At 43.0% G+C, this 17,443-nt stretch overlaps 2 protein-coding genes across 5 annotated transcripts in view; one reads left to right on the top strand and one right to left on the bottom strand.

Moving 5' to 3' along the window:
• Nucleotides 1-8,907, bottom strand: part of ZFYVE26 (zinc finger FYVE-type containing 26) — a 46,130-nt gene extending 37,223 nt beyond the window's left edge. For 2 of the 3 annotated variants that reach the window (XM_088669691.1, XM_088669698.1), the window contains exons 1-6: nucleotides 7,825-8,016; nucleotides 5,834-6,031; nucleotides 5,017-5,095; nucleotides 3,887-3,976; nucleotides 964-1,504; nucleotides 664-794 (exon numbers count right to left, since the gene is read on the bottom strand). In XM_088669691.1, coding sequence (XP_088525817.1) covers nucleotides 664-794; nucleotides 964-1,504; nucleotides 3,887-3,976; nucleotides 5,017-5,095; nucleotides 5,834-6,031; nucleotides 7,825-7,868 — 1,083 coding nt within the window. In that variant the 5' untranslated portion in view covers nucleotides 7,869-8,016. Of the gene's footprint in view, nucleotides 1-663; nucleotides 795-963; nucleotides 1,505-3,886; nucleotides 3,977-5,016; nucleotides 5,096-5,833; nucleotides 6,032-7,824; nucleotides 8,017-8,769 lie in introns of those variants that run through there. The other variant, XM_035113815.3, reaches the window with a different exon arrangement.
• A 2,162-nt stretch (nucleotides 8,908-11,069) lies between these two features.
• On the top strand, nucleotides 11,070-17,383 carry LOC118087386 (galectin-related protein A-like). Of its 2 annotated transcripts, none has more exons than XM_035120018.3 (4): nucleotides 11,070-11,173; nucleotides 15,044-15,132; nucleotides 16,389-16,563; nucleotides 17,080-17,383. In XM_035120018.3, exons 1-4 carry the CDS (start codon nucleotides 11,147-11,149, stop codon nucleotides 17,221-17,223), a joined length of 435 nt encoding a protein of 144 aa, XP_034975909.1. In that variant the 5' UTR covers nucleotides 11,070-11,146; the 3' UTR covers nucleotides 17,224-17,383. The 2 variants fall into 2 exon arrangements, with proteins under 2 accessions (XP_034975909.1, XP_088525807.1); XM_088669681.1 differs by having other exon boundaries at nucleotides 15,044-15,197.
• The last annotated feature ends 60 nt before the right edge of the window (nucleotides 17,384-17,443 follow it).

The raw sequence follows: 17,443 nt of genomic DNA, 5'->3' as shown, positions 1-17,443 counted from the left end.
TTCAGCATTTTATGTAGACACAAATCATTCTAGCATAATGATGATCCAAAACCTGTACTGGGCATGGACCAATTCAAAGGGACTATGGCTATGAAGAATGCATGCCTTGTATGCGTCAAGGTTCCATGTTTAATCGCGGGCATCTTGGGTACAAAGACCCTTTATTGAGATCTCAGAGAGCTAGCTATTGTCAATTGGGTTGGACAGTACTTACAGTGGACGTTCAGCCTGACTCCACAGAAGCAGATGCTAATATCTATATTAAGTGCTTCAACTCACTTAAATCCCATTCACCTTTATACACTATTTACACTCTTGTTTCAGACCTTTTCAGAGGCACCATTTCAAAACATATGAAGGGTGTTACCCGTAGCAAGCCCCTTGATTTAGATAGGTAAGCCCACCTTCAAAAATAAACAAATCCAAGAAAGAAAAACCTAAGTTACACCATGAATCAGAGTAAGCATCTACATAAAGCACACAGAGTACTAGTTTGCAGTTTACCTAACTACTAAGCCACTAAAACTGCAGCACATTTGCCAAAGGTCTTGATGATAACGCTGGTAGTGACTTCACAAAGTTCTTTGCCTAACTCAGAAACATTGGCAGCCACACGATCCATTACTCAACTCCTCCTATGTGAATGTCTCATAAGTGATTTACCAGAATTTGTTCCAAAAAGTGCTTGTTGCTGCTCAGGCAGTAGAAATAGGCAGCTTTCCAAGAATGAGCGTGTTCACGATCCAAGAACAATGCCATCACTGCTCGCTCTACATCCAGCTGTTCAGATGTACCTGAAACACCCATAAGTAGGGTTAATTTCACATATAGTTAAGACACAGAGTAGCACCAAGATGGGCAGTCTCTCTATACATTTCAGCTACAGTCACCAATTATCTTCTGCTTAAACTAAGCCAACAATTATCATTGCACAGCAAAGAGAACATGCAAATTTAAACAAACCTTTGCCAGGTGACTTCAGTCCCAGCAGCTTCTCTCTCATCTTCTCAATGAATACACTGCTGAACAGGTTGAGTAAGGCATGGCTGTCTTTCCTGAGCAGACAGCTGAGCAGCCTCTCCTCTTTCAGCGGGCTCCGCTCAGCCCAACAGGCATCCAGAAGTTCTCGGCAGAGAAGCCGTAGCTCTCCAGTCTGATTCTCCACCTCCAAATTCAACATGCCAAGGGCACGATAAATTTCATCCATGGCCTCGCTCCCACCAGATTCCGACAACTCTGGATTTAGCTGGAGGCGCTTCAAATATTTTAGGGACTCCCAGAGAAAGTCAACGAAGATGTGTTGTGGAGAGCCGCTGTGTGAGAGCGAAGAGCTCTGCTCAGCAGAGTCTTTCTGGAGAAGCTCCAAGATGGCTTGCAGCTTCCGAGGAGCCTGCAACAGCATCTTTCGGAGGGCAGAGAACACCTCGGCACTGAACAGCTGCACGGCTCCATCTCTTGGCTTCCTATTTGGCCCATGCCTGTTTCCAAAAGCTTCATATAGTTCCTGGGGAAATAGCTGGATTAACAGAAGATTCTTTCCACAAATACAACTGAGAGACGTAAAGAGGTAAGCAGATATATAAAATATGGAGGAGCTGTCAACAGCATTGGCCCAGTTTACACTGGGGGTCTAAGAGAGCCCCAAACGTAGTTAAACATCTGCAGCTAGACAGCCCCATTCCAGCTCTGTCTGCATACTGCAGCCACCTCCTACCTGCTTTCTCATCATCCATAGTACAAGGATTCTTCATGGAGCACCAGAGAAGAAATGTTGTTGGGTCCCTGAGACTTCCTTGCTCCTCTCTGGTGCTACAAGAAGTATCCCCTAAGTGGCAGAGAATGCATGAGCTGATGGTGATAGAACAGAGAGAAGAACTGGAATTAGGTTCTCTGGATGACTGTAGAACCGATAGTTGCTACAGCGAAGCAGAGATGTCTGGCCACAGCGAGGATCTTTTTAATTCTCCTGTGTGAACTGGGCCATTGTCTGCTATCTAGGCCAAAGAACAAGAACTGCAAACACTATTAATGCTTATAGCTATTAAAAAGAAATCAGCAAGAAGATGCAAAATTGACAGAAACAAGAGGAGAAATAAATGATGGGATGGTGGTGCTGTCCAGCAATTAGAGGGCCAAAGGTTCCCCACCCCTGCAGTGGAGAAACTCCCTTTCTCCCCATGCTGCTCCTGCTGATAAATATGAATTATCAGGTTATTATAACCCCCACTCCCAATCAGAGACACTCTATCCCACTTGTCACACCCTAGTTAGATTTCCTTCATTTTTGCCAGGAAATAGCTTCTTTGCAAGAAAACTAATGAACCTGACTATTAAACAAGTAAAGGGCAGAATGAGCATCAAGCATTTCATTATCAAAATATTTTCACGTGCTAGCCTCTCTTGTAAATTCATTCTACACCTAAAGAGTAGGCCAGGGAGAACTTTAAAATCAAAGCAATAGTTATCAGCTTTAAATAATGAAGTGAAGGTTTCAGAAAGCCATATCAAAAGTTAGTTACATTTTCAAAGGGAAGCTAAACCAGCTGCATCTTGTACAGAAAGCCGCATGATTTTCTCTTCTTCTTTCAGTCCTATTTAAGGGGTTTCTCACCACAGCCATTATGTAGCTGGTTACAGATGTCTGAGTCACGTGAGTTTCTGACTCCATTTTTAAAATCATGACACATGATCCTAGAGCACCTTTCTGTTCCACAAACATTCATTTTCTTTAATGAAGTTTTTTACACAAGTAGAATGATGTGGTAATATAGGATGCAATAATATCAATAATAAACTGGTGACCTCTTAAAACAAGTAGAACTCATAAACAGTGTTCCTGGAAAAAATTAAATCAGTTGAACCATTTGGTATTTGATCTCAGGTTGGTAATATCCAGTCCAGAACTGAAAACAAAGCACTTACAGGAAAAAACTGAGAAGCCTAAGAGTTTGGCACTAAGACTCAGAACTTTCCCTATTACCTAGACCTTTTGGACTAGAAGACAGAGCTATGCAGATCCACTAGCAGTCTGAACAATACTTCATTATGGACCTTAAAACTGAACAACTTTTCTGGAATTGAAGTGGGCCTAACAATTTTACTACACAAAGGCAGGCAGTTTCCCAACTGTTGTTTATGAGTTATGTTGGAAGGTCCAGAATCCAACATCTAATACATATTAGGTTAAAAACAAACAACCATCAACCTTCACAAGAGAGGTGACAAAGTGATAATAAGATAAAATTGTAACATAGGAATATATTTTATACCAAGTCAGTCCACTGGTCCATCAAGCTTGGTACAACCTACACAGACTGGCCTCAACTCTCCAGAGTTTCAAGCAAGATTCTTCCCCAACCCTTCCTAGAGCTGCCAGCATTTGAACCTGGGGCCTATTGCATGAAAAGCGTGTGCTTTCCCACTCAGCTTGGCCCTTCCCCAAATTAATGCATCCAAAGTATGACTGTTCCCCTTGAAGGAATCAGTGAAATTCCCAATAATCAATCATCTTCAGAAGGCTGGAGCTGACTGGCAATAAACCTAAGCATAAGGGGGAAGCCTCGCTGGCAAACATCCACAGAGATGACCATCAAAACACTCAAGAAAACTAGGTTACATAGGTTATATATTTTTGAACAAGCCACACAAAGTTCACTTAAATATGCATGGATTTAGACCAAAAAGTGAAGCGGTGACTGCTCATCTGAATCACAGCCAGCTAACTCCTGGATCACCCCACATTTCATATGAATTCCAGGAGTTGGAATTATCTCAGGGCTGTACTGCTCAGCTGTATTTGTTGTTCATACACGAGCTTTGCACACATAAGAGCAACATTAAATGTAACATCTGTTGAACCAAGTTCACCCTCAAGAAGTAATCACACCTTTAGAACAGCATGTGAGACATCCTTTTCTAGTTCTTCTAGGAGAAGCAAGAACTCAATTTCTCTCTGGAGAGCTTCTGGAACTGTTTTCTGGAATGAATAGAGAGAACAGAAATTGGAATGATATGTATTATAATAGGTATGCAAATAAAATATATCTAGTGAGCGCTTCTTGGCAGACATTTTAGATGTTTTAAAGCTTTTAGGAGCTGGGCAGAGATTGCAACTTATTTCCCAGTCTACTTTGATACTTCCTGCTCAAATAGACTAATTTCAAATAGACAGGGATTCAGCCAACAACTTGCCAGTACTTATAAACCAAATATTTGGTTCAATTAGTTTTAAAGATGACAGCTACAATCTAGGGCAGGCTTCCTCAAACTCAGCCCTCCAGATGTTTTTGGCCTACAACTCCCATGATCCCTATCTAGCAGGACCAGTGGTCAGAGATGATGGGAATTGTAGTCTCAAAACATCTGGAGGGCTGAGTTTGAGGAAGCTTGATCTAAGGGAACAATTTATGGGAACCTTGCAGAGAGCTGGAGGGTGGTGCTTTTGCCAGCGGCAGGGGCAAGGGCATTGCCAAATCTAAAAGAATGTTTTTGCCCCACTGATTCAGTAAGACTGCCACCTTTCTTACTAGGTCAACTTCTATGACTATACCAGCTGCTTAGCACACAGAAACGAAGCAGAGGATTTTCTTATCACTTTATCCCCATGACAGAATCTATATCTGTGTAAGTTCTGCATGTCAGTCTGCCTTTCAATGCACAAGGGCAGGGACATCAAAAACTTAGAACTGCCACTGGTGTTTTGCAATAATTGAAAAGAAAGCATCATCATATGCATCATTTTGCTATTTGAACAAAGGTAGCTATTTTGCATTGTGGCCTATCCATTCAGAATATCAACAGGACTTGCACTAGCAAATCAATTGAAGAAGAGCATAATGTTACAGTCATAGCCAAAGTCTTCTTTAATGGTCTTGTGATTTATTTTTATTTTTTTGTAATTACTGAAACAGCAGCAATTCTCAAACTTCATTAGGCAGTACAAAATTTCTCAAATAAGGACAGAAGTATTTTCTTATCTACAAAATTTCTCAAATAAGGACAGAAGTATTTTTTTACCTGCTCCCATGCAAGCCAAGTCTGCAAAACAAGGAGCCAAAACCAAGCAAGTTTTTGAGGACTACGGTTCGATCCACACCTACAAGGAGATATCCCAAAATTAGTCATTTTCTATACTAAATTCATTTATCTAAAAATCTCAGTAGATTTTGAACTGCAGCCTTAAAAAGAGCAGCTCATAACCCCCAAAGCAATGGTGCTCAAAGCTCTACCACAATCAAATCCATCCTTGAACAAAGGAAATTCAAAGGGAGACTACAAGATGAAAGCAGTAAATGGCAGTACTGTATATCAAGAGGTTCAGTACTATTGCTTGTCTATGGAATTGCCAAAATCATTTGACATCACATTACATGTAATAACTGACTTACAAATGTCAGGATACCTGTGTTTTCAAACATTGTTTTTTGTGAATCGTCACTGTTATGTGATTCTCACCATCTGCACATTTCTGCATTCCACTTCCTTCTTTCATCAAAGTTTACAATCACGCTTCCCTTCTGCAAATACTTGCTATTCAGGATTGGAGTTGACAGAAGTCTATGTCATAATAAATTTCTTAGTCAATAATCTTTGTTAATAGCGTTGGAAATGATTAACACTGCTGCCCTTTTGAAATGAATAAGGAACACATTTAAAATGCACTTTAAGGCTCCATTCACTTACCTGGGAAAAAGCCCCACTGAAAATAATGGGACTTACTTCAGAGCATCTATGTATAGCACTGCACTGTAATATTTTAAAACTTGCAACTTCAACTTTCACGCACTTTTTCTACTTTCAACTGTTAGTTACCAAAAGTCACTGTAGCGCTCACCTCATATGAGAAGGGCAGACTATTAGAGCATGAAGGATCTTTTCCACTTTTTCACAGCCATCTTCCTGCCACCGGTGTAACTGAGGAATGCAGGCCTGTGCAAGTTCCCAGTCTTCCCTCTTCACACAATCACAAAAAAACCAGAAGAGCTGTTCCAGGGATGCAGATTCCTCCTTACCAAATGGATGCATCTTCCGGCTTCAAAATGCAAACAAAAGATTAGAACTCATCAGATCCTATTCTGAAATCATATTTGTCAAACATTCACTTACAATGCACTTCCTAAAATGAGAGATGGAAATCTACAGAAAGATTATGTCTTTCCCTACACAAAGTTAGAATGTCTAGCAGGACAGACATCTAACACTAATACATTTGATTGTCCACATAAACAAACAAAACAAAAAACACTTTTATAAAATACTGTAACAAGAATAGCAATTGTCTTGTTTGCTCATTGAAAATCCGTCAAAACATTTGCAGGTAAAGAGGTGAGAGTGAAAACAGGAAAGTGGAAACTGCAGCTGACTAGCCTTCCCTCAGGCCTAACAATAGCAAGTTGAGAGACTAAGCTTATCTTGAGTGGAAATACAGGGGACAGTATGGGTGCAACGGAAGCTATAATGGGGTTAAATCTTTGTGAGGATATGGAGATCTCTGAGGGGGGGTGGGGCTGAGCCAGAGCCAGAGAGGGTTAGCAAATTCTGCATTAAGATGAGCAAAACCTTTTAGCCCAGCAAGAATTATTCCTGCAGGTTAAAAAAAACCAAAGTCATCTAGTGGACTCATTAATAAACCAGGGCTCATTTATTATAGCTGAACAGTTCTTATGGTGCCACATCTGACTTAACTGCTCTGTGGGAAACTTTCCACTGCCAAATAAACTTTACCCAGCTAATCTATGATGAATCAAGCCCCCCTTGATCATGCAACTTGCTCTAATTCACATTTCAGTTTCTTAAAGAAGTACCTTGACAGGCACTACTACCGTGTTTCCCCTTTTTTAAGACACCGTCTTATAACTTTTTTCCCTCAAAAAAACACGCAGTGGCTTATTTTCAGGGGGTGTCTTTTTTTTAAAGTGCTGGTACAACTGGGACCCACTGGCTCAGGACGCTCGGTGCTCTCTTCTGCGCGCTGCTGGGCGCGTTGTTGGCGCTGCCAGTTCCGAGCGCCTGCAGGGTGGGGTGGGGTGGCAGTGCTTTAAACCCCCAACCCTGTAGAAAGCAATGGAAGTTATGGACCGTAACAATCCTTAAGAGGTGCAGGTCTTAAAAAACCCCTGGTATCACCCTTGAAGCACAGCCTTCCAAAGTCAGGGGGGAAGAGGTCTGTTTAGACAAAGGAAAGGATCGGGGGTGATTCTGCGCCCTGGGACCCACAGAACTATTTTAAAAATCCCAACCTGGGGGGGGGGTCAAATAGTGAAGCCCCATAGCCCTGTAGCATAAAAAATCCAGGAATTGTAAAATTAACAACAATAATAGGGGGGGGGCACTCTATCCAAAGAGTTAAGAAGGAATGGGAAAGTGTTGAGTTATATATGGAAAAATATGGAAAGGAAAGTTAAAGATAAAAAATAATAATTATCGCAAGGGAAAAAGTAACATCATAAAGGGTAATAATATTAAATATAAAATAGACAACACAACAGAAAAAGCAAGTATATGACTAAATGAGATCGCACAGGAGTGAGGGAAGTGGGGAGAGAGGGAGGGGGGTAAGGAATGGAAGGAGGCAATGGTTGGAGGAGGGTATAGGGGGGTGAATTAAAGGAAAATTAAGACTGAGAAGCGCATGGTTTTTGTTTTTTAAAGATGCAAAGGCTTGCAATCAGCCAAAGTATAGAGCCCAACTTCCAGGAGACTGCGATCTACTTGCGGATTTATAAACTGGAAGTGATCTACCCCCGTTTTATTGGTGTTCAGGTCAGAGTTGTTTTTAGAGAGAGGAAATATCCCATTTTTGAGGTTAAAGTAAAAGTTCCTGACCTTTTTTTATAATGAGGAAATGCTTCTAAAACTCCGTTCTTCATTCCACGAAGGGGAGAGGGGGTGGGGCCGGGTGCTCAAAGACAAAAGAAATGGAAAAGGAGATAGCGATCAACTGCAGCCTCCTGGGGATCGAGCATTCATGCAGCCGCCGGGAGAGGCAAGGGCTGCAGCCGAGTGCTGCTTCACAAACAAACGGGGGAAAGTGCTTAGAACCCAGAGAATCTGGCTGAAAAACACGAAGCAGCAACAGCAATTGCACACACACCATCCCAAGCCAGCACAGTAACCAAGTCCCAAAAGCAAGAAAGGACTCAGCAAACACTGCTGCGGCCGGCGTTGCTGCTGCTGACTCGGGGAGCTCAGTGCTCTATTCCGCACAGCGCCTATCACTATGGCTTATTTTCAGGGTACGGCTTATATTTCTCAAATGCTTAGAAATGCTGCTATGGCTTATTTTATGACTACGCCTTAAAAAGGGGGAAACACGGTATTCAAGTATCAAGCTTAAAAGTATCTGGTCTAGGTACCTTCACGCAGAATTACGCCCCACCAAGCAAGCTCAGTAGAGCTGACTCCAAAGAGGGCAAATGAATGTAGCGCTGACGTTCCGTGGCTGCTTTTTATACTTGACAACTTTGCTAAAAGGTTACTCTCATCACGTGGGCAACTGTTAATTTAAAAGCCTGGATATATTTAAATAACCACCCGCAACAATCTACTAGTGCCTTCCTTGCTCGTCTCGGCAAGCGAGCTGCCATGCCCATCTCATCTGAACTGCTCCGCCTAAGTACCCTCGGCAGGAGGCTCTCCTGCGTCCTCCTCCGAGTCTCGTCTCACCCAGCGGACTTTTCCCTTTCGCCCCCACCCTCCCCATACTTCCCCCCGGCATGTAAAGGCAGCGCAGGCAGGGAACCAGCACCTCGTGCCTCGCATAAGACCCACCTGGAAGAGAGGTCCAACCACCAGTAGAATATACATTCGCCTCGCCTCAGCAGCTTATCCTACTGTCATCGGCGCTACCTGCACTCCCAGAAAGAATAAAGTCCTGTTGCCGCGGCCATGTTGAAAAGCTAATCAGGTGATCGAAACGGCAGGCGGAACAACCGGCTTATTGGACAAGGGGGACGCCATCTTTCTCTAGGGCAAGGAAGCCCAACAGTTGCCATCTCTCAAGCGGGCAAAAATATCACGTGTCTGGAAAGGCAGGCGCTCGTGGACCGCATAACGTACAATTTATTTACTCATTTTTTTTTAAAAAAAATGTATTCATCCGAAGATCACGTTCTCCCTCATCCTCTCTAGTTCGGTTGGCTGGGATCTACCCAGATTTACCATACAGTCCTCCTTTATTCCACTAGCTGGCCGGATCCCTAGCTTTCGTTATAAAAAATAAAATAAGCTAATGTCCCATCAGGCAAAATGTGCTGGCCTTCCGAGCCATTCTTCTTTTTTTAAAAAAAGCTACTGTAGCCTACTGTCATATTTTAATGTTGCTAGCCAATGAAGCAAGTGATAGCTGTGACTGACATTTAAGAAAGCAGAGCATACAGGCGAGGGTCCTTAACGGAGAAATGATGTTGACTTTTTATAGTGTTTATTATTAGAGCTTCTAATAGCAAATAACTTGTTAGGTCAATGAAGACTGCAATCTCTCTTACCTGGGAGTAAGTCCTGAAGAATTGAGTGTTACTTGCTTTTGACTGTACATGTATAGGATTGTGATGTGTAGGGTGAAAAAACTTGTTATATTTTCATTTCATTGGTGCCATTCAGCCTTATTGTCAGTCTTAGTGCTGTTCAACAGAATGAATTTCATGTACAGTACTCACAGGCATTATTTATTTATACTGTACACTATTCCATTATGTGTGACAAGTGTTATGTATTGAAGTTCTCACCCTGGGCCAGCAGGGGGATAGTTTATATACCGTATATTCCGGCCTATAAGACGACTGGGCGTATAAGATGACCCCCAACTTTTCCAGTTAAAATATAGAGTTTGGGATATACTCACTGTATAAGAAATACGACCCGACGTATAAGACGACCCCTGACTTTTGAGAAGATTTTCCTGGGTTAAAAAGTAGTCTTATACGCAGGAATATACTGTAGTTTTCACTCAGGTCTTCGTTAGTTAGTTTAGGCCAGGCATCCCCAAACTTCGGCCCTCCAGATGTTTTGGACTACAATTCCCATCATCCCTGACCACTGGTCCTGTTAGCTAGGGATCATGGGAGTTGCAGGCCAAAACATCTGGAGGGCTGCAGTTTCAGGATGCCTGGTTTAGGCAGTGTCAGGGGGACTCCCTACAGGGAGCCTCCCCCCATCATCCTGACTAGCGACAGCGCTAGTAGCGGGTCAGGGGGAAGCGGAATGGAAGGGGGAAGGCTCAGCGAGGCATCAGAGTCCTGGCAACGCTGTGGAGAACAGACGGTGGAAGAAGGGTTCAGCGACGTATCGGAGCCCCTGCACCACTCTGACCATCTAGGAGAGGAGGCGTCAGGGAAGTGTCGGAGCCCAGGCACCGTCCTAGCCAGCAAGGGGAAGAAGGAACACTGCTCCACGCACCCAAACGCAGGGTGAAGGGGCGGCGTATCGGGGTGCCCAGGTTATTATGCCCGCCCCAAAGCTGGCGGATGCCATTGCCGGGTTCTGAGAGTGACTAAGCGGTCATGTTTTCTGTTATCTCTGCACTGTAAATAGCATGCACAATAAAACCTTTAAAGACACAACGGACTGGAGCGTCTTTACTCAGGAGTAGCTGCAACAACTCCCTGGCAGGCAGGAAACCCTGGGTGGTTGTTGTTGTTGTTGTTGTTACAATGTTACAATAATGTCAGCCGGCTGCCTATAAAAGCAGGCCGGCTGAGCTACCAGTTAGTCTGTTCCAGCTTATGAATAAAGAACTGCTTGAAGAAATTGCTGTGTCGTCTGCTGGTCTACCCACTATTAAACAACTGTGGTACAAGTATATCCTCTATTATATGTGTATAAAAACTGTTGTTGTTCTTGCACCTCTTAAGCCAGTCTTTGAAACTTACTGGTTGATCAATGGCAAAATGAACAAATCCCCCTATTCCCAAAGCATTATGTCAAATATTCTTCCCTCTAACTCTGTCTGGCATCCATCTGAAGATGTTGACTGTTGTGTGACTCAGCTATGTGCATGGGTGGTGTCTAACTGGTGTTTGCTAGAGATAATGTTCCCCACGACATCCTCTATTCTGGCTCTTTTGTTTGTTTTGCTTATAGGCAGGAAAAGAACAAAACTTTTTCCATAGACTTCTAAGAAGGCCTGAGTGTAACAGGCCAAAAAAAGATGACGGAAAATGAAAAGTGCACAACTGTAAGTATTAAAAAAACCTACTTTCTACTTTCTTGCAAGCCTATTTATTTGTGCAAGTATGTAAAGAGGAAGCGGCGAAAGAGTTTTTATTTAACTTATTCATTTTAAAGTTACGGTATATCTCTTTGAATCCTGGGGGGGGGGGGGGGAGAGAACCAGACATGGCATTGGCCTGCCAGTGCTACCGTAATCCCGTAAATGTCTTAGTTGACTGTAGCATCCACATTGTTCAGACAGAGTGCTATTAAGTGCTTCTGATGCACTGAAATCAGAAGCAGAAAAAAAGAAAAAAGAGGGCTCAGAAAGTGGGAGGCCAGACAAACTGAACTAGTCTGTTCCCCTCTGCGAGTACAGCAGCATATATTTCCCCCACTTAAAGGTAAAGGTAAAGGGACCCCTGACCATTAGGTCCAGTCGTGACCGACTCTGGGGTTGCGCGCTCATCTCGCATTATTGGCCGAGGGAGCCAGCGTATAGCTTCCAGGTCATGTGGCCAGCATGACAAAGCCGCTTCTGGTAAACCAGAGCAGCACATGGAAACGCCGTTTACCTTCCCGCTGTAGCGGTTCCTATTTATCTACTTGCATTTTGACGTGCTTTCGAACTGCTAGGTTGGCAGGAGCTGGGACCAAGCAACAGGAGCTCACCCCATCACAGGGATTCGAACCGCCGACCTTCTGATCAGCAAGCCCTAGGCTCAGTGGTTTAATCACAACGCCACCTGGGTCCCTCATTTCCCCCACTTACCATACTGTAAATAGGCCAAGGGATTCTCTAACCATCTTAAGTGACTATGTTTGAAACTGTTTTAAGTCCGTTTTTATTTTTCATTTTTAAAAAAATCATTCATACACTTGCCACCTTGGCAGGAAGGTCAGGATATAAATTCTCTGAACTGCACTGCAGGGTTGTAGTAAACTACCCTCTTCCACCCTCTCGGCAATGGAACTGCTGCCAACCATGAAATTATTACCGGTACAGTAGTTGTGAGATAACATTATTGTTTTAGATGTTTGAAACTGTTTTAAGCCCATTTTTATTTTTCATTTTAAAAAAATCATTCATACACTTGCCATCTTGGCAGGGAGGGCAGGATATAAAATTAATAATAATAAATTCCCACGTAATGCAGTGAGACTTACTTCTGAGTAAACCCATTGAGAACCAGGCTGCACAAGAAAAGCTACTGCAAAGTCCTTTTATGGATGGCATTTTAAGATTAAGATTCTATAGAAATAACTGGTTAAATTGAAAATGGGAAATGTTTTGCAACTGTGAGGCTTTAGCATAACCAATGACGGTCATGAAAACGTTTCTTTTTTCAAATGCGTATCAAGTAACCACATCCATCCTTGCGGATGGCAGGGCCAGGAATCAATCTAGATTGAAAGCAGCATGCTAAGGACAAGCATGAACAATTCCAGACTAAGAAAACACTATATTTTTATGCTACAAATGGCTTAGTGTTTGTGCAGCCATTGTGGTGCAGTGCAGAATCAATCTGCAAGCAGCTTTTATTTTTGGAATGAAGCCAGTTCCAATAAGTACTTTTCAGAAGCAAATAGTAGATCTGGATTGTTTGTGTACTATGTAGAGAAAAACAAGCACTCAGTCTCCTTTAATTCTAGAATAAAATGTCATGTGTGCACAGCTTAAGAGTCATCCAGTACATTCTTGTACTGGCAGTTCATAATTGCTCTGGGAGGTGTTTGGACACACAGTTCAAACATTCCAGATTACATTCCATTCTGTGATCAGTGCTTTTTCATTGTCTAGCAAGTATTCATGCGATAGGTCTCCTCACTCCATCTCTCCACAAGACTAGAGGGAAAGAGGGGGAAAATTCAAAGTTATGCCTGAATTTGAGATTAGTAGTTTTGTCCTCGGTGTATTCAAGCAGGTTTCAATGAAGGATTGCTATGCCTGTAGTGAGCAAGGGGTGTGACCCTCCAGATGTTGGACTCAGGAGCTCCCATCACTTGCAGCCAGCATAGCCAATGGTCATTTTAATATATCAACATCTGGAGGGCCACAGGTGCATCATCCCTGCTGAGTAGCCATCTCTCTTAAACAGGATTTGGCAGTGGGTGCGGGGTGGGAGGAGATTGTAATGTTTCAAAAACTGGCAAAGTATTTACAACCAGAGACAATGCTTCAGAATAGTTCTGAAATAAGAGGCATATTGTTATGTGTCACCCCAATCTCTGAGTGGTGAGAAATTCCAGGAATTCCAGTGCTTACCTAGGGTTCAGCTTTCTTGAAATGAAAGTCAGTGGAGACTACACTTTCTTTAGGATCAGGGGAAGCATTTCCCGTTTCATCACTTGAGTCCTCCCCTGCAGTTTTATCCTCACAAAAGCCCTTTGACGTAGCTTAGGAAGAGAGAGATGGGTCATCTAGTGCAGCGTTTCTCAACCGCTGTTCCGTGGCACACTAGTGTGCCGCAAGACGCTGGCTGGTGTGCCGCGACATGCGGCGACGAGAAGGGCGATTTGCATTGTCATGTGCCTGGCGGCCGCCAATAAAAAACGCTGACCCGCCGGAAAGCAATATTTCTCCTACTCTTTCCCAAAGCTCAGTGCAAACGAGCCTGGCGGCCGGCAATACTCAGCACTGACCCGCCGGAAAGCAATATTTGGCAAGTGTTTCTTACAGTCATAATTATAATATAGGGCGACACAGAGTTAAATTTTTTAACCTTTTTAATGGTGGTGTGCCTCGTGATTTTTTTCACGGAACAAGTGTGCCGTGGCCCAAAAAAGGTTGAGAAACACTGATCTAGTGAGCTTCAGAGCTGAGGATTTGACTCCGGGGCTGTGTATACACCATACATTTGAAGCACTTAGCTTCCCTTCTCAATAATACTGGGAACTATAGTTTACCTCTCACAGAACCACAATTTCCAGCACCCTTAATAAACTACAGTTCCTAGATTCTTTGAGGGGAAGTCATGTGCTTTAAATATATGTTGTGTGTATACAGCCACAGGTCTCCATTTCCAGTCCGACATTCATTGTATTACACTGGCTGTTCACTACACATTTATTAAGTCTAGAGTAACCCAAGTGTGAAACGAGGGCACTCAACCTTTTGGGGCTTGAGGGTACATTTGGAACTGTTGGAGGTACCATAAATATCCATTTCACAGAAGAAAAACAGGTGATGCTCACTGACCCCCATAACATGCAAAACACCTAGTCCTCGCAAAAAAAAACACCCAGATAAAACCGAGACAAAAAAAGCAGGCAATCTTTCTAAAAGTCAGTTCCCCAACCAACCAAAAGCCTAAAAAACTACTTTAAAAAATTGAGAGGGGTCAGGGCCTTGACAAGTGCCAAGGGGGCTGTCTGAAAATGAAATGCTTTGATGAGGCAGTGCAATCCTCAGCAAGACCTACAGTCCAAGGTAGCAATCTTGTGTACGTTTATCTGGGTGTAACCCTCAGTGAACTCCAGTTAAAAGGTTTGAGCTTCACATCCATTTTCCTTTCTCCTACAGGGTGGCTCTTTGGATGAAAGGCTGTAGCTCAGTTGTAGGTAGAGCACTTCCTCTGCATGCATAAGGTCCCAGGGTCAAACCCCAGCATCTCCAGAGAGGACTGGGAATGTCCCCGTCTGAAACCCTAGAGAGCCACTGCCAGTCACATTATTCCAGTACCAACCAAGATGGACCAATAGTCTGACTTGGTATAAGACAGATTTCTATGTAGTTGTTTTTAATGCAGAGCTTAAAAGACAGGTCCACCTAGTCCTAGGAAGAAAACTCCTGTGTACATATACTGTTAGTAATAGATAAATATGCAAATTTGTATTTTATTGTACAGGTGTCGTTTTCAAACACATATTCAGAATTATTGTTTCCCCCCATTAGGTGGAGAAATACGTCGGTGAGATTAAAGGAGGACTAAGGCCAACCATGAAAATCACTATCATGGGGGTAATATGCCCTGCCCCCAAGAGGCAAGTGTGTCAGCTGGCATTCTAGCAGCTGCTTCATGGATGTATCTGGCAAAAATTGCTTATAGGTGCAGATCTATTGAGGAATAGCATTAGCTGGGTAAAAAGGGAGAGATCGCATTGTCATCTTTATTTAAGATTACAATATGGAGGACATCAGAGGAGCACTCAACATAATTCACTATTTCTGCACTGTAGCTCAGCAGAGCATAACTGACCATTCTTAGCTCACACATCCAGACACTAGTCTCTTCCCATTCTAACATTCCATAATTAAGTCTCCTGTGAACCCAAAGTAATCACTCAGAAAGGTGGCTGCCTGCTGGAACTCTGCATGCTCCTTCCAATTCGCCTTCACTGGGGATGGGCAATCCTGCTGACCCATCTCTGCTTCAGTTGTGGTTGGAGCACTGAATCATCCTGATTAATCACAGAATTGCCTCTACCGTCACCAAGGCTCTCTATTGCCTCTCTGCATGAGCCAGTGCTGTGTGCTTCCATCCTTCCCATTGGGAGGGCAGGGGAAAGGGGTCGTAATTTTGCTATATTTGTTTGTTTGACTGGATCATTCCAACACTTCTGATGCAAAGATGGAGGAGAAATAGCTGTTCCCAGAGGAAGCATTCCCAGAATGATGCCCCATGCACAAGGCCAGCCCTGCCTTTAGGCAGAAAGCGGGAACCCAACTGTTTCCTCTGTTGCTGTTTTGTTCTGCCTTGTCCCTCTAATCTAGCCTGCTGCTTTATGTGCAGTGCAAGAAGCTATCCCTGGTGCTGAAGGAAAATTAATCTGCATGTCTGGTCAGGTGTTTAAAATTTGCTTCATTGCTTCATATATCTGTGCTGTTTCTTACAGGGCACTATGATGATGTCACACTATAAAGGCAGGCTGTGTGTCATATCTGATGTATATTTCTGGACAGCTCTCATAAGGCTTTTTCGGGGTCTAGGCCAGTGCAGTTTAGCTACTTTTCTCCAATTGCAGCTGGAGGTAAGCATTTAATGCAGGGTTGGAGAGCCTGTGGCCCTCTAGAGACATTGCTGGGCTCCCACCAACCCCAGTCTGCATGGCCCATGGTGAAGGATGGTGGGAGCTGCAGTCCAACAGCATTTGGAGGGCCACAGGTTTCACATCCTTAGACTAGGCCATACTTACCCTGGAAACAAATATGACATTATAATGCCACAGCATGGGATAAATGAGCTCACTATCATGTTAGATTGCTGAATCGTTACTTATCACATGTTCATTCCTTCAAGTTTTTCAGTGACTTTGCTCTGTGATCCCATGGATGCCAGTCTGGACATTGGGCTGTTGCTTGCGGTCAGCTTTCTTGAGAAATCCATTGTCCGGAATTCACGGATTGCTGGGAAATGGGGTAAAGAGGAAAAGACCATTCCCTACTTCCCATTTACAGCAGGGGAGTCATTTAAGGTAATTTTACTTGATAGTATGGGAGATAGATATGTCGATATATATATATATATATATATATATATATATATATATATATATATATATAAACTGCCTAAGATCTTCTGGCCCAGTGTGGTCTCCTTTGACTGACAGCAGCTCTCCAAGGCTTTGGGCAGATTTTCTTTTTCAACTGTTCAGATCATCTAACTATAGGTGCTTGGAACTAAAGTTGTGGTCGTGTTTGTAATAAACATGTCCTTTGTTTGCTCCATCTGTATTTACAGGATCAAAGGAAGACCATTTATTTATTTATAAAGATATTTCTAGGCTGTCAAGTCATAATAAAATATGGTTGTCATTTAAGTGGATCTTCCAGTATAATGTTTTCAATTCATTTTCAAAAGCATCTATACATAATCAAATCCCATTGAAATCAATAAGCTTGCGACTCATTATTTTGTGGGTGCCCAACTTTATTGGGATTGATGTCAGGCTCTGCCCCTGCCACCCATGGATCTCCTTTGTTTTTTTCAGATGGAGCTCTTGTGCGAGCATCAGCAGATTCGGGTCTTGCTCGATGGACGTCAGCTCTGCAGTTTCACTCATCGTGTGCAGCCTATGCAAAGGGTGACAGCTTTACAAATCTCCGGAGACTTCAGGCTCACCAAAGTGGCTTGAAGAAAAGAATATATAATATATAATCCCCTATCTCCCCTTGGTTGTTGAAGAAATGTTCTCCCTATGCTGTTGGATGTTGTTCATTACTTTTGCTCTTATGTGTGCTTCTTGAGATTTTAAATGAAGGCTGTGCTCTATAAATAGCCCTATTATACCTTGATAAGTTGCAGCAATATATTTCAATGTGCATTGTTTTACAGCTGCAGCAGCACTTTTGTCA

This window comes from Zootoca vivipara, chromosome 1 (assembly GCF_965207765.1).
Source record: "Zootoca vivipara chromosome 1, rZooViv2.hap1.1, whole genome shotgun sequence".
NCBI classification, from domain to species: Eukaryota; Metazoa; Chordata; class Lepidosauria; order Squamata; family Lacertidae; genus Zootoca; species Zootoca vivipara.
The sequence above is the reverse complement of the archived record's forward strand: the minus strand, read 5'-3'. Positions and strand labels throughout refer to the sequence as shown.

Excerpts from the sequence above, each read along its gene's own strand:
- LOC118087386 (XM_035120018.3), top strand. The coding sequence starts at position 11,147 with ATGACGGAAAATGAAAAGTGCACAACT. Across the intron at positions 11,174-15,043 it reads AAAATGAAAAGTGCACAACT|GTGGAGAAATACGTCGGTGA; the intron begins GTAAGTATTAAA and ends TCCCCCCATTAG. Across the intron at positions 16,564-17,079 it reads CAGCAGGGGAGTCATTTAAG|ATGGAGCTCTTGTGCGAGCA; the intron begins GTAATTTTACTT and ends TGTTTTTTTCAG.